Here is a 12,628-nt window from a genome sequence, read left to right on the forward strand (position 1 = left end):
AGCTTTTGGTTGGAATGAGGGGGAAAATACTCCGATGGGAGATGTTAATCAGATGGTTTTGTTCCTCTAAGAAAAGGAAGCATAGGAAGGGATTCATATGTACGTAGTGAAGTGTGAAGTTAGTAATATATATTAGGATAAAGTTTTGTGTGACTGGATTTCTTTTCTTTCTAGGCTGGGTTAAGAGCACAGAAGATGCTGTTGATTATTCAGATATTAATGAAGTGGCAGAAGATGAGAGCCGTAGGTATAAGCAGGCAATGGGCAGCCTGCAGCCAGTTCGAAGACCAGGTAGTGTTACAGCTCTAGCTGTAGAAGGTATTTTGGGTCAATGGGCCTTGATAGTCTCTTATAAGGGTGACATTGTGCCTTTTCACTTCTTGCTTCAAGAATCCAATATAAGTTTTTGTGAAACTCTGTTCACTGGATCAAGCCACTGCTTGATATCTTCCTTTTATAAAGGAATTAGTTCCTTGTTAAACTATAGTCAGAAGAGAAACCAGGATCCTCCTTTTGCTCTGGGATCCCCTGCAGAGAATACCCAATACCTGCTCATATTTCTTTAACCTGTGTTCTTTGGTAGAGGGTTATGCAGGAGGCTAGGTGCTTCTCAGATATGCTCAAAGATAGACATAAGGTCCTGATCCCTTAGAGAGTCACTTCAATCTTAATATCTCTCTCCTGTTTTACCCTTGAATCCTTTTTCTGAAATTACTTTCTGCAGAAGGGACTTTGGTTCTTTTGTCAGTCCCAGGGCTCTCTGTCTGGCCTAGAACAGATTTTCAAAAGCATGCAGCTTTTCCCTTTCAGTAGCTGCTGGTGTAAATGCTAAATCTTTGCATATTCCTTAAAGGTACCTTACACTTAACCTTTCTGTTGACATATTGTGGTTAGTGGTCTGTAAAGGTATTTGGGCTTTTTAATCACATTTTTCTTACTTCTTTAGCAGCTTTATTTTCTCTGCACAGTGTGAATAAGGGGAGGTGATAGCAGAATATATATATATATTTTAAGTGCTTCAGTCATCTTGCTGTCAATTTGCCTTTTTCCCTCCTTCCCACTCTGTCTTAAATTTCAGTCTTGCAAATGAGTTTGTGCAGAAAGCTGAACTTGTAAGAGTTTTGCATCTAGTTACAAAATGAGAATGGTCTCCTTACTAATGAGAAGACATGATTTTCTTATCAGGTTGGGACAGGTGTGAGAGAGTATAAATGGGAAGGGTGCCTGGTTCCCTTTTATTGTCTGCTTAATATGCAGTCTTGTCTCCTGACTGGTTAGATGAAGATGAAGATGATTACGATGCTGACTGTGAAGATATTGATTCCAAGTTGATGCCGCCGCCACCACCACCTCCAGTACCTGGAAAGAAAGAAGATGAAAAGGATGCAGCTGCCACTGGTGAGTGAAGACTTTCTTCTTCTCTCTGGCAATATGAATGTCTGAAGGAAGCAAACACTGCTGTGTAGCAGTTCATTCTGCGGCAAGCACCACACATCGTCAAAATTCAGTCTGCAGACTGCATCTGAAGGTGGGTCTTTGCCCTGTTATGCAGTGTTATAGGATTGTCTGAAACGTAGGGGGAAATATTTCCAGTGATTGTTAAAATACTGATATTGACAATGAAACTGCTTTTTTATCTCATCCTCTCAGTTGTGGCTGGGAAATGCACCTGGAACGCTTAGGATAAAATGAAAGGTTAAACCAGAATGGTACTCATAACTCCTGCAGAGGCTTAATTTTTGCATAACTTGGTATAAACAATAGATGTGGCATTATGGGGTTTTACTAGGGGACAGGGAGGAAACCTGTTTGTTTATAAGGTGCTTGTTCTATTGTAGTATCTGAAGATGGAGACGGTATCATTTTGCCCTCCATCATTGCTCCTTCCTCTGCTGCCTCCGACAAGGTGGATTTCAGCAGCAGCTCTGATTCTGAGTCAGAGATGGGACCTCAAGAAGCCAGGCAGGCAGAATCCAAGGAAGGCAAACTCACACTTCCTCTTGCAGGAATCATGCAGCGAGATGCTACCAAACAGTTGCCAAGTGTTACAGAGCTCTTCCCGGAATTTCGACCAGGCAAGGTATTGTAAGAGATATGTGGAAGTGACAGAAACTGTATCATGTAAGCCCTCTAAATATGAATTGTATAGTGTTAAGGGTATGTAGTAAGTAATCGCATAGATGTTCTTGCTCACCTCAGTACTTTCTTTAGTTCCTGTGTGCTGCTGTTTCCAGACTGCTTAACAGGCAGGATCCTTTTAAAAAGCATTGTATAAATCAGGGTGTGAAATAATATTTTGCTGTTCTGTAAGACCATAGCACAGGCCTGTTGATTTGTGAAAATTGTTTTTCTGAGGTAGTAGAGAATACTTTTGCCAGATGGTTAAAAAACATAGTGCTAATCTGTCTGCTTTCTGGCTTTTCTGGCAAATATTTGCTCCTCCTTTCATGCTGTCCTGAACTTGGTGTGCTTTTCCTGAAACAACTTGTGATCTGTATCCTTTACTTAATCCTCCCTCAAAACTGCTCTGAGTATGGATCAGAAATTAGCTCAGTAACAAGTTGGTTGAAAGGATGATTGTTTTTTGCACAAAGCGAATTCATTACGGTAGTTAGTTTCCTAAATGCTCAGGAATAGCAAATGTAGTCGATGTATTTCAATAATTATTTTGAAAGTTTTAAAGCTGTCAAGAGGAGAGAAAATGTGGGACGGGAAGGAGAATAAAGATGAGCTTAGAGTTGTCAAACAGATGGTTGTGAGCCAAGATAACTTGGTTTTATGTGTGCCTCCATCACAGGCTTTGTGTAAGGAGCTGAGCAATTTGCATAATTAAATGTCATGTTGTAATGATTTAGCTAACCTCTGTCTATTAGAAATCTAGGTGAGGCTCTAACACAGAAGTTAGCCTTCTGGCTGCTCTCTTGGCTTTTGCAAATTTGGTTTCCTGTGTTACTGTATTTTGTATCAGTTGGTGTATTCACTTCTTTGGTGCTCAGTATGTAATGTCAGGGACTGGTTCAGTGTTGAATGTGCCCAGTGGGTGTAGAAATCAGTGCAAGCTGTTAATGCTGAGCACTTTTCATAATTAATTCATGAGCACTAGAGCTGGGAAAGCCTGAAATGCTGTAGATTGGGCTATGAGGATTGGTTCATGTCTGAGAATGTGCATGTTAATGTAGCACTGTTTTTCTTGATGAAACCACTTAAAATAGCATTTGGAGAAGCAGACTTTGTGTTTCATTAAACTGTTAGCAGCTCAACTATGTCTGAGGCCTTTGCCCTTGGTGAAGGGTCATTGAAACTGGCCAAAGGGTTCAGAAGTAATCTGGGGGAGTGTTGGGAAGAAGGATAACGTGCATGTGGGCAGAGATGGACAGAGTGGTCATATAAACATTATTTCCTTTGGGGATCATTTTAACAGATTAACAGGGAGCATTAATAGGATGTTTCTTTACAAATCTTGGTTCTAATTCCTGTTTCCTAAATCTGTCAGTTAATTTGGGAATAATGCTTTCCCTCTTTACAAGAGTGCTCTGAAGAAACAATTATCAGTGCTTAAAAAACAGCAATCATAATTGTAGAAGAAACAGAAGAGAAAGTTTGTCATTGTCATTAGTGCATGTTTTGGAGGTATGCTGTATGCATACAGGGGAATTGCATTATGATGGAAATAAAAATGGGTGTATTCTTTCTGGACCATGGTATTTGTTTTTATCTGGTAGTTTAAGAAATCTCTGCTTTATCTGTCTTCTAGCTTTGTCTCTTTTGCTAGTAATTTTATCAGCTCTTCTTCAATCTCCATGTGTCTTTCTGAAGGTTGTGGATTGTTCAAAATGAAAGTGATTATTTCCAGGTGGTGTCTTAGCACATGCCCAATATGTAAAGGCAATCTTTCTTCCCTCTGTTAAGTTTCTTTGTGTCTGAAATTAAGAACAAATCTGTTTGAAAAGGAAGGATCCATCAAATGGATGGATCAGAAACTTTTTTTCAAGTATAATCAAGAGATTGTTGATTGCATCAGGGGTTGGGATTGTAGTACAGGCCAAGCTTCTGAATTTCAGAGTGCTCTCTCTCATTACTGCTTTTCAGGTGAGAGAAAGACAGACAAGCATTCCACAGTGTTTTTTTTTTCTCTGACCCTCTTGTTTTTTTGTGTTATAGGTGCTGCGTTTCCTGCGTCTCTTTGGCCCTGGAAAGAATGTTCCATCGGTTTGGCGTAGTGCCCGAAGGAAACGCAAGAAGAAACATCGGGAGTTGGCACAAGAAGTGCAGATACAGGAGGGTGAAGTTGTAGTTGAGAGTGGAATGGAAGGAAAATCTCCTTGGGAGTATGAGTTTGCTGCTCCTCCCCCTCCTGAGCAGTGCCTTTCAGATGATGAGGTGGGATATCTGAGACTTAGAGGGGGGTCGCCACCTAGCACTGGGGGTAGTAGTGGATTGGACAGTGACTTTTAGAGTAAAGAGCTTTTCCTCCAGAATAAAAGGACAGGGTTGGCTTGTATTCCAGCTGTGCAGAAGCTCTTCTCCAGATACTAGTCAGTGACTTCAGGTGGTTGCTTCTTACTGAGAAGGCTGCGTCCGTGGTACAAGATCAATAGGAGAGCTTATCCTCTTTGTATCAAGAAGAAATTTCTGTGTTCTTGGAAGTCTAATTGCAGAACATTCTTAAGGCAGCTAGTAAGTATGGAAAAGCACTTCTTAGAAATACTTTTCTCCTCCGAGAATAAGGTGGGAAACCTGGAAGGAAGAAACCTTTTGCTGACACTTAGATTGACCATCAGTGTAACCATTCCCTCCTTTGCTGTGCTTCAGATTACCATGATGGCACCTGTGGAATCGAAATTTTCCCAGTCAACTGGTGATACAGACAAAGTGGCAGATACAAAGCCTAAAGTGGCAGAGTGGCGCTATGGCCCAGCACAGCTCTGGTATGATATGCTGGGGATCCCTGAAGATGGCAGTGGATTTGATTATGGTTTCAAGCTGAAAGAGAAGAAGGAGCAGGAGGTTAAAGGACACACAGATGAGGGGGTGAGAGGGGAACTGCGGGGGAAGGTGTGGAGGTGTGTGTGGCACTGGGGATTGCTGCACAATGAGAGCTTGGCGATGGGCCGGTGGATGGTTGTGCACCATACAAAATGAGACTTCTAATTTTCCTCCTTTAGTTTGAAAGTGTGAAGTGGATGCAGGTCTTCAAGCAACTGTTCTTTCCTTCCAGGATGCAGGGTTGATGGATGAGAAGGATGATCTGCTAGCTGATGAGCACTTCCTTATGGTGACACAGCTCCAATGGGAGGACGACGTTATCTGGAATGGAGAAGATGTCAAGCACAAAGGGACTAAGACACAGCGGGCAAGTTTGGCAGGCTGGCTGCCATCCAGCATGACTAGAAATGCCACTGCATACAATGCCCAACAAGGTAATTGATGGTCTGATATGAATTGTACTTGCTGTAGCTGAGCTGACTCATTGCATGCTTTCGTCTCAAATACAGAACATAATTCTTCCTGCTAGGGAATGTTTTTTGGCAAAATCACAGCTCTGCTCAGAATTCTGAGACTCTTTCTTTCCAAAAAACAGAGTAGGTCCCTTCTGTTAAAGAAAATATCAGCTCTGGCTTTCTTCTCTCCATGTGGAATACCAGATGCTAGATCCATCTACATTAGTATCAAGCAATGCTACACTTAGGATGTCTACTATTTATAGGCCAATGGAATTTTTTTTATATTTTTCTTTTAATTGGAAGAATTGTGTGAAAGTCTTCTGAAGTTTCTCCTGAACTAATAATGGTATTCTGTTTTTTCTAGATAGGAAGTAACAATTCTTACAAGCCTGAGTCTTCTCTTAGACAGAATTGTGTAGAATGACTGTTTATCATCTGTTTGTTATATTTTACCCTGCTTCTGCAAGGAGAGACTAATGGGAATATCAGATCTTTATTGGGTACTAGTGTCAATCCTTTACTGTTTAGCTGAGAGTACAATACACTCTGAGGATTTGGGTAGGTGAATCGGAGATAGCTTTTTATAACAATTTTCTTTTCAGCACAGTTGTGCCTGAGCTATCCAGACCCGGACTCGCTGTGTTTGAGTCCCGTGAAAAGCTATAGTAACATGTTAAACATGGTTGGTCTGTTCACATGCATTAGGTCTTACGCCTTCCAGAAGCATTAACTTAAGTGACATAAGTGATGTGAGCATAGGTGAGTTGGGAGAAGCTGCCTCCACAGAACAATTCCTTGAGGTCTGCTTGGCCATCCTTTTTTCTATGACAGTTTGACATCAGACAGGAAGCTGCTGGAGGCCAGGCCAACTGTTCTGTCAATGGCAACTGTCTGCTTAAGGCCTCTCACTTTTATAGGGACCATGTAGAAATGCTCCTTATGCATTGTCATGCAGCATATGCAAAGCAAGCCAAACATAACTTTGAAGAGGCTGTAGACTCCAGCAGTAAGCTGTGGGCGAACGTGTTTTTGTAAGGGTTACCCGTACTAATGACGCGTGACGCTCTTTGTGATAGGAGCAGCAGGCCCATCCTGGTTAAGGCTGGAAATCATTCTCCATGCAACCCTCAAGTTTTGATTTAAGGCAGTGCAATGTTCTCTAACCCTCCCACTCAAGCTAACCTTACTTTTGTTTTTCTTTTCTCTAGGTTTGAACCGAAGCGGCTCTTTACTTAATCCACCAATTCCACTAGCACAGAAACCAAATGTAGCAGGAGTCCTAGGTATAGCAAAGGGCAAAGAAAAGCAGGCCCCTGAACAGCAAGGTAATGAGGATGTCAATCTTTGGCCTATGAATAGGTGTATGTGACGTGTTTCTCTATAGACTTGTGTTCTATGTAATAGCAGGGTCCTTTTTTGGCAACAAGGTGTAGATAACACGGATACTTGTTTGCTCTAAAACCTGTTAGAGGCCCTATTTCATTCTTGGAGGTTCTCTGTGTTTCAACGGAGCAAATAAGTGTTGGTAGAGCTCAGACTTGGGGCTCTGCTTCCTCTTCGCTTCCAAGTTTTCTTTTGCCTTTTAGAGGTCCTGCCTCAGAAAGCCCTGAAAGATGGGGAAGGTTGAGGGAATAAGATGTGGGGATGAGCTCTGAAATGGTTTTCTGCTAAGGTAGTGTATAAAACTCTTAAGGATTCTACCTTATGATTGTTGCAGTTTCCCTGGATGAAGACAAGCCCTGGTACTCTATTTTCCCAATTGATAATGAAGAGTTAGTGTATGGCCGTTGGGAAGACAATATCATCTGGGATGATCAGGCAATGGAAACCTATTTGGATCCCCCTGTCTTAACACTTGATCCAAACGATGAAAACATAATTCTAGGTATGTTTATGGCATCTAGAAATTTGGCTCAAACGGGAAAAGACAAGTGGAAATGGAAGCAAGGATTTATAGTCACACTGTAATGGAAATAAATGGACTGGGGCAATACTTACAGCCTTTCTTTCTTCTGCCTTTTGAAGATAATTTGCAAGTAATCAAAGGCCTAAGCAGAAGGCAGCAGTGCTAATAACTCTCTAATGGTGTGGTACATACGTTCAGCTCCCAAGTTAAAAGCGGTAACAGAAGAGTAAAAGTTAATGCCCTGAAACATAAATTTAACATAATTAATCTGACTCTCAGTGTGTTTTAGAAGCGGCTGTCTTAATTTTACTTGCATGCATGCTGGTTCGAAGAGGGAATGTAGAGAAGTAAACCACAAACTAGCCCATGCCATTCTCAGCATGGCTTGTATTCAGAGCCTGAAGAATCAGATTCCTTAAGCCTCTTTTAGGCTATGGTAATGGCACATGGGAGCAATGACTTTGCATAATACCTGTCAGCATTTTTGTTGCTGCTACAAACTTAGTATTCCTGGAGTTTGATATGAATGTACTCCCTGCTTATATTGCTATAAGCTGGAGAGATTTTTGTCTTATTTGGACCACTAAAATCACCACTTTCTCTTAGATCTGTGTGTTGGTAATCTTCAAGCAGCCTTATGTAATTTAAAGATAAGGATATCTTGCTACAATTTTACATGGCCTGGATTACATTTCCTTCCTCAGGAAAGTGTGTCAGTTCTAAGAATTCTTTATGTATTGATTGGAATGTTTTGGTATTAGTCAGCAACCTTGAAAATCACTCTTAATTTGAACTTGGTTAAAGTAAAGACAAACAGACTTGTAGTGTTTTCTTTCCAAGTCTGAAATACACCACAAAATTGCAGATTAGTGACAAAGGTGAACCCATTCTTATTTTATATCAGGTGACATGACATCTGCCCATGAAGTTGATATAGTGTTTACCAAGCCCATGTCACTAGGCCCTGCTTCTTGTGTGAAAATCTTACTTGGAGAATCCATGCTTCACAAATTGCTAACTTTTAAAATTCATACTACTTTCCTGGAATTTTTCAGGAATCCCTTTTTGGTTCAGGTCCATATTATTTTTGGGTTCAGACTCACTTTTGTGTTGTATATATATGGGGAAGAAAAGGATTATTAATATATGTAGTTGGGAAACAGTATTGGCATTCCTGTTGCCTTGACTCTCAACTCTTTAGAATAGCTTTGGCAGAACAGATGCTATTTCTTGTACTTTCATTGATTAGATTATTAGTAAATTTTGTGTTGAGCAGTGGATACCCCAAACAATCCCCACAATCACCCTCCTCCCACGCAAATCTGCTCACTGCTGAAAGAAGGTAAGGTAGAGATTTAAGCATGGAACTTTACTGTGTTTGTTGAGCTTGTTTCATATTAACCTGTGTGGAGGAAAAGGGGGAGGAGTGTAGAAGGAGGAGAGTCAACCCAGAAACTGAACAAAAAGGCTAAAACATCTGGACCAAGCTGCAGCTCAGTAGGAGGTTGCAGTGCTGAAAAGGGAACCCTAGGACAAGTGCCCTACAAGTGTGATTGCTTGTGTTTTTAGAAATTCCTGATGAAAAGGAAGAAATGACTTTGAACTCTCCATCCAAGGAGAACAAAAAAGAATCTTCTCTAAAGAAGAGTCGAATCCTGTTGGGAAAAACAGGTGTCATCAAGGAAGAACCACAGCAGGTCAGCATAAGCTTTAGCACCTTGCAGGTTGGGAATGATGTGGAAGGGGTGATTTTTTTTTTTTTTTTTTAATACCTCTCTCTTTGTGTTTAATATTGAATTAGAACATGTCTCAGCCAGAGGTGAAGGATCCCTGGAACCTCTCCAATGATGAGTTTTACTACCCCAAACAGCAGGGACTTCGAGGAACCTTTGGAGGCAACATCATTCAGGTAGTCACAGGAATCTTGGCTGTGAGAGATAGATAGAGTGTCTTGGTAGGAGGTTTCTACCTGAGTATGATTTCGGATTTGTAGAAAACCAGAATTTAGATTGCAGCAGGTCAGGTAAGTGTTCATGAGGGAGATTTTTAATAATTAATTAAAATTATTAGAGGGAAGGAACTAACTTTTCTTTATTGCTCCATCAAACTGAGGTTTAGTTGCTAGATCTTGCTGTATCGTACTTGCCATGCTTTTGTTTGGTGTCTCTTTCTGTAGTACTCTTTCTGAAGCAGTAGTGGGAGGAGGGGAAAGTGGTGCAGATAGTCAAGAGTTGAGGCTGTACTTCTGCTACTAGTGTGTGTTTTAATCTGGATATTATAAAAATAATTCAGATAATGATGAATTTGAACTACTACTCACTAGCCCTAGGTGAAGAGGTGATTTTTTTTTTTTTTTCCCCTCCTTCATTGTGGTATTCAGTGACCTCTTCTAAAACCTAATCTGATTCCAACCTCTTCTGTAATGGGAAAAATGTATGTAATTCCAAATGCTCTTCTCTCCCACTGATAGGGATAATGGCTTTGCATGCTCCTAGTTAATAAAAAAATTCTCTCATGGGGTACCATTTGAAATAGTAAAATTAAAGTCATCTCTGTACAGAAAGGAAAGATCTATATATGGACCTAAGCACCTTCCCTCAAAAGGCAACATGTATGATAACAAGTGAGTTTCAATGCACTAGTATTACTGCTAGCAGACCTAAAAATATTACGAGGTTCTGTTATATAAGGGTTAGCAGGATAGGAGGATGATCTTGGTTTTGAGATGATACGTGTCATTCTTAACACACATTTTGTTCCTGTGTTAGCACTCTATCCCAGCAGTGGAACTTCGCCAGCCATTCTTTCCCACCCATATGGGTCCTATGAAGCTCCGACAATTTCATCGGCCTCCCTTGAAGAAATATTCTTTTGGTGCCTTGTCCCAACCAGGGCCCCATGCTGTGCAACCTCTGCTGAAGCACATAAAAAAGAAAGCCAAGGTACAGTTATTTTTCTCTGTATCTGATGTCTGCTGTGGCTCCATTTGCGCAGCAGATCTGTTTGATGTGCTGTTTTCCTAACACTGTCTTCACTGGCACAGATGAGAGAGCAGGAGCGTCAGGCTTCTGGTGGGGGTGAAATGTTCTTCATGCGCACACCGCAGGACCTAACTGGCAAGGATGGAGATCTCATTCTTGCTGAATACAGTGAGGAAAATGCCCCTTTAATGATGCAGGTTGGCATGGCAACAAAGATTAAAAATTACTACAAAAGGGTGAGTATGCAGGTTTTGCTGTTGGACAGTGACTTTCTTCTGCCTCTCACTGAGTGCTAACTGCACCTTCATTGCCCATTGCAGAAACCTGGTAAAGATCCAGGAGCTCCAGACTGTAAATATGGAGAGACTGTTTATTGTCACACTTCTCCATTCCTGGGTTCTCTGCATCCAGGCCAGTTACTGCAGGTGAGAAAAACCAAGCATAAGAGAGAAAAATTGAACGTGGAGTAATAGGCAGAATGCTTCATGCCCTGTTTATTGAATCACAAATAATGCTCAACTTCCAAAAAAATAGATTTTGTTTTGTTTCTAGTTTAAGTCTCTTTGTTTACTGATAATAATTCAGTTCTTGGCTTTTTTTTTTAATATCTCTCTCTTGCATTTTTTTAAAAATTGTTGTAGGAATGATAAGAATTGCAGGCAGTGAATCTTTGCTGCTTTGCTTTGTAATGGCATTAGAAATACATTAGAGAGGACTGAGTGGAAGGTCAAAGCTGCTTGAATGTTGGGAAGCTCAGTAAATGGGTGTTGGAGGGGATAGAAAGAATGGATTTATCATGGTCCAGGATGTGTGAGCAAAAGCTTATGTGTACTTTCTGAGAATTACACTGCTAGTTGTCTGCTGGATGCCAGTTACTAGTCAGGTGTGTAGACTTTATGCTTTTATGAGCCTTTCTCTGTTGTTGAAATACATACAGTTGAGTTGGGGAGAAGAATTAAGAATGTCGTAAGGACCACCGGGTTACAAAATCCATGATAAATGCAAAAATAAATTGGTTTTAGATAATGCTAGCTGCTCTTGCTGCAGCAATAATTCTGTCCATGCTGTACCACAGGAAAAATGTAAGGTGAAGGTTGATACTGGAGATTCGTCACAGAACTGACAGTGCTAATTGTTCAAGCCTAAGGGGACTTCATCATGGATAAAACAGGACTTCTGGAAAGCTTGAAGTGAGGACAGGGCCGTCTCAGGGAAAGCTTTGCAACGTGGGTGAGGGTAGTGTGGGAGAGTAGCAGTGGGTAAGGCTTGTGGAAGCCCTACAGGTGGAGAAAACCCCTTATAGAAGAGGATGGTCTTTCCAGTTCCGCTCAGTCTAGTGCCTCCTTGGTGCTAATTTAAACTTTGTTACTTTTAAATGCTCAACTCTGCTGCTCTCTGCTTTTCTGGTTAGGTTCTCACAACCTCCTTTCCTGAGCAAAGTCTTCAGTCCTTGCTTCTGTTGCCTTCTCCCATTCCCAGACTGTACATGTGTCCTGGGCTGGTTTCTGTGGTTATAGTGTTGTTCTGCATACGTGTTCTTTCTGTCCCTTTTTAAAGTACATCCTTAAAGGTCAGTCCAAAGAACCCTTCAAACTCTTTCTGCATTTGTTCTAGGTTTTCTTATGCTTTTGTGCTTCATCCTTGGTTATTCTCTGCATAAGCAAGGAATGTTCTGACTGCACATCTACATATATTGTGATATAAATTAAGGTGTACCATTGGAATGACTGTGGGTTTTTTTTTTTTTTTTAAGATCTTTTTTGTAGGTTGAGTTACAGAAAATTTGATGAAAACCTGGCTTTCAGACTTTGATTTGTTTCTCTTATTAGGCATTTGAAAACAATCTTTTCCGGGCCCCTATCTACTTACATAAGATGCCTGAAACGGATTTCCTGATTATCCGGACACGACAAGGCTATTATGTTCGAGAATTAGTGGATATTTTTGTAGTTGGTCAGGAGTGCCCGCTTTATGAAGTACCTGGTCCCAACTCGAAACGAGCTAACACCCATATCAGAGATTTTCTACAGGTATGTGGTAAGAGTCAGTTTGGGGATCTGAGGGGTCTTTGGAGAAAGCCTAGGACATAGGCACAGGCTTCATGTGGATAGCCTTGATTTGAGAAGCTCATTATGCTGCTATGGCTCCTCTTTTTTTTTTTTTTTTTTTTTGTTGTTATTGTAAGGTGAGAGCACTACAAGAGTTGGATGTTGACCATACAGACCATTTTGGTTGTCATTTAACCAACTATTTATAGCATGCTGCTTCTGTTTACTTGTATGCTATCTGATAAGTAT

At 40.9% G+C, this 12,628-nt stretch overlaps 1 protein-coding gene across 13 annotated transcripts in view; it reads left to right on the forward strand.

Annotated features, from left to right (window-relative positions):
• Positions 1–12,628, forward strand: part of TAF1 (TATA-box binding protein associated factor 1) — a 33,811-nt gene that overhangs the window by 984 nt on the left and 20,199 nt on the right. For 4 of the 13 annotated variants that reach the window (XR_005931087.1, XM_041119149.1, XM_041119151.1 and 1 more), the window contains exons 3-16: positions 175–318; positions 1,258–1,398; positions 1,839–2,080; positions 4,162–4,380; positions 4,813–5,031; positions 5,219–5,420; positions 6,653–6,769; positions 7,162–7,329; positions 8,920–9,047; positions 9,152–9,259; positions 10,119–10,292; positions 10,394–10,567; positions 10,652–10,756; positions 12,161–12,361. Coding sequence is in view for 12 of the 13 variants with exons in the window: in XM_041119149.1 (XP_040975083.1) it covers positions 175–318; positions 1,258–1,398; positions 1,839–2,080; positions 4,162–4,380; positions 4,813–5,031; positions 5,219–5,420; positions 6,653–6,769; positions 7,162–7,329; positions 8,920–9,047; positions 9,152–9,259; positions 10,119–10,292; positions 10,394–10,567; positions 10,652–10,756; positions 12,161–12,361 (2,342 nt within the window). In the remaining variant the exon portion in view is untranslated. The other 9 variants (XM_029996754.2, XM_029996759.2, XM_029996757.2 and 6 more) reach the window with 7 other exon arrangements.

This window comes from Aquila chrysaetos, chromosome 21 (genome assembly GCF_900496995.4).
Source record: "Aquila chrysaetos chrysaetos chromosome 21, bAquChr1.4, whole genome shotgun sequence".
NCBI classification, from domain to species: domain Eukaryota; kingdom Metazoa; phylum Chordata; class Aves; order Accipitriformes; family Accipitridae; genus Aquila; species Aquila chrysaetos.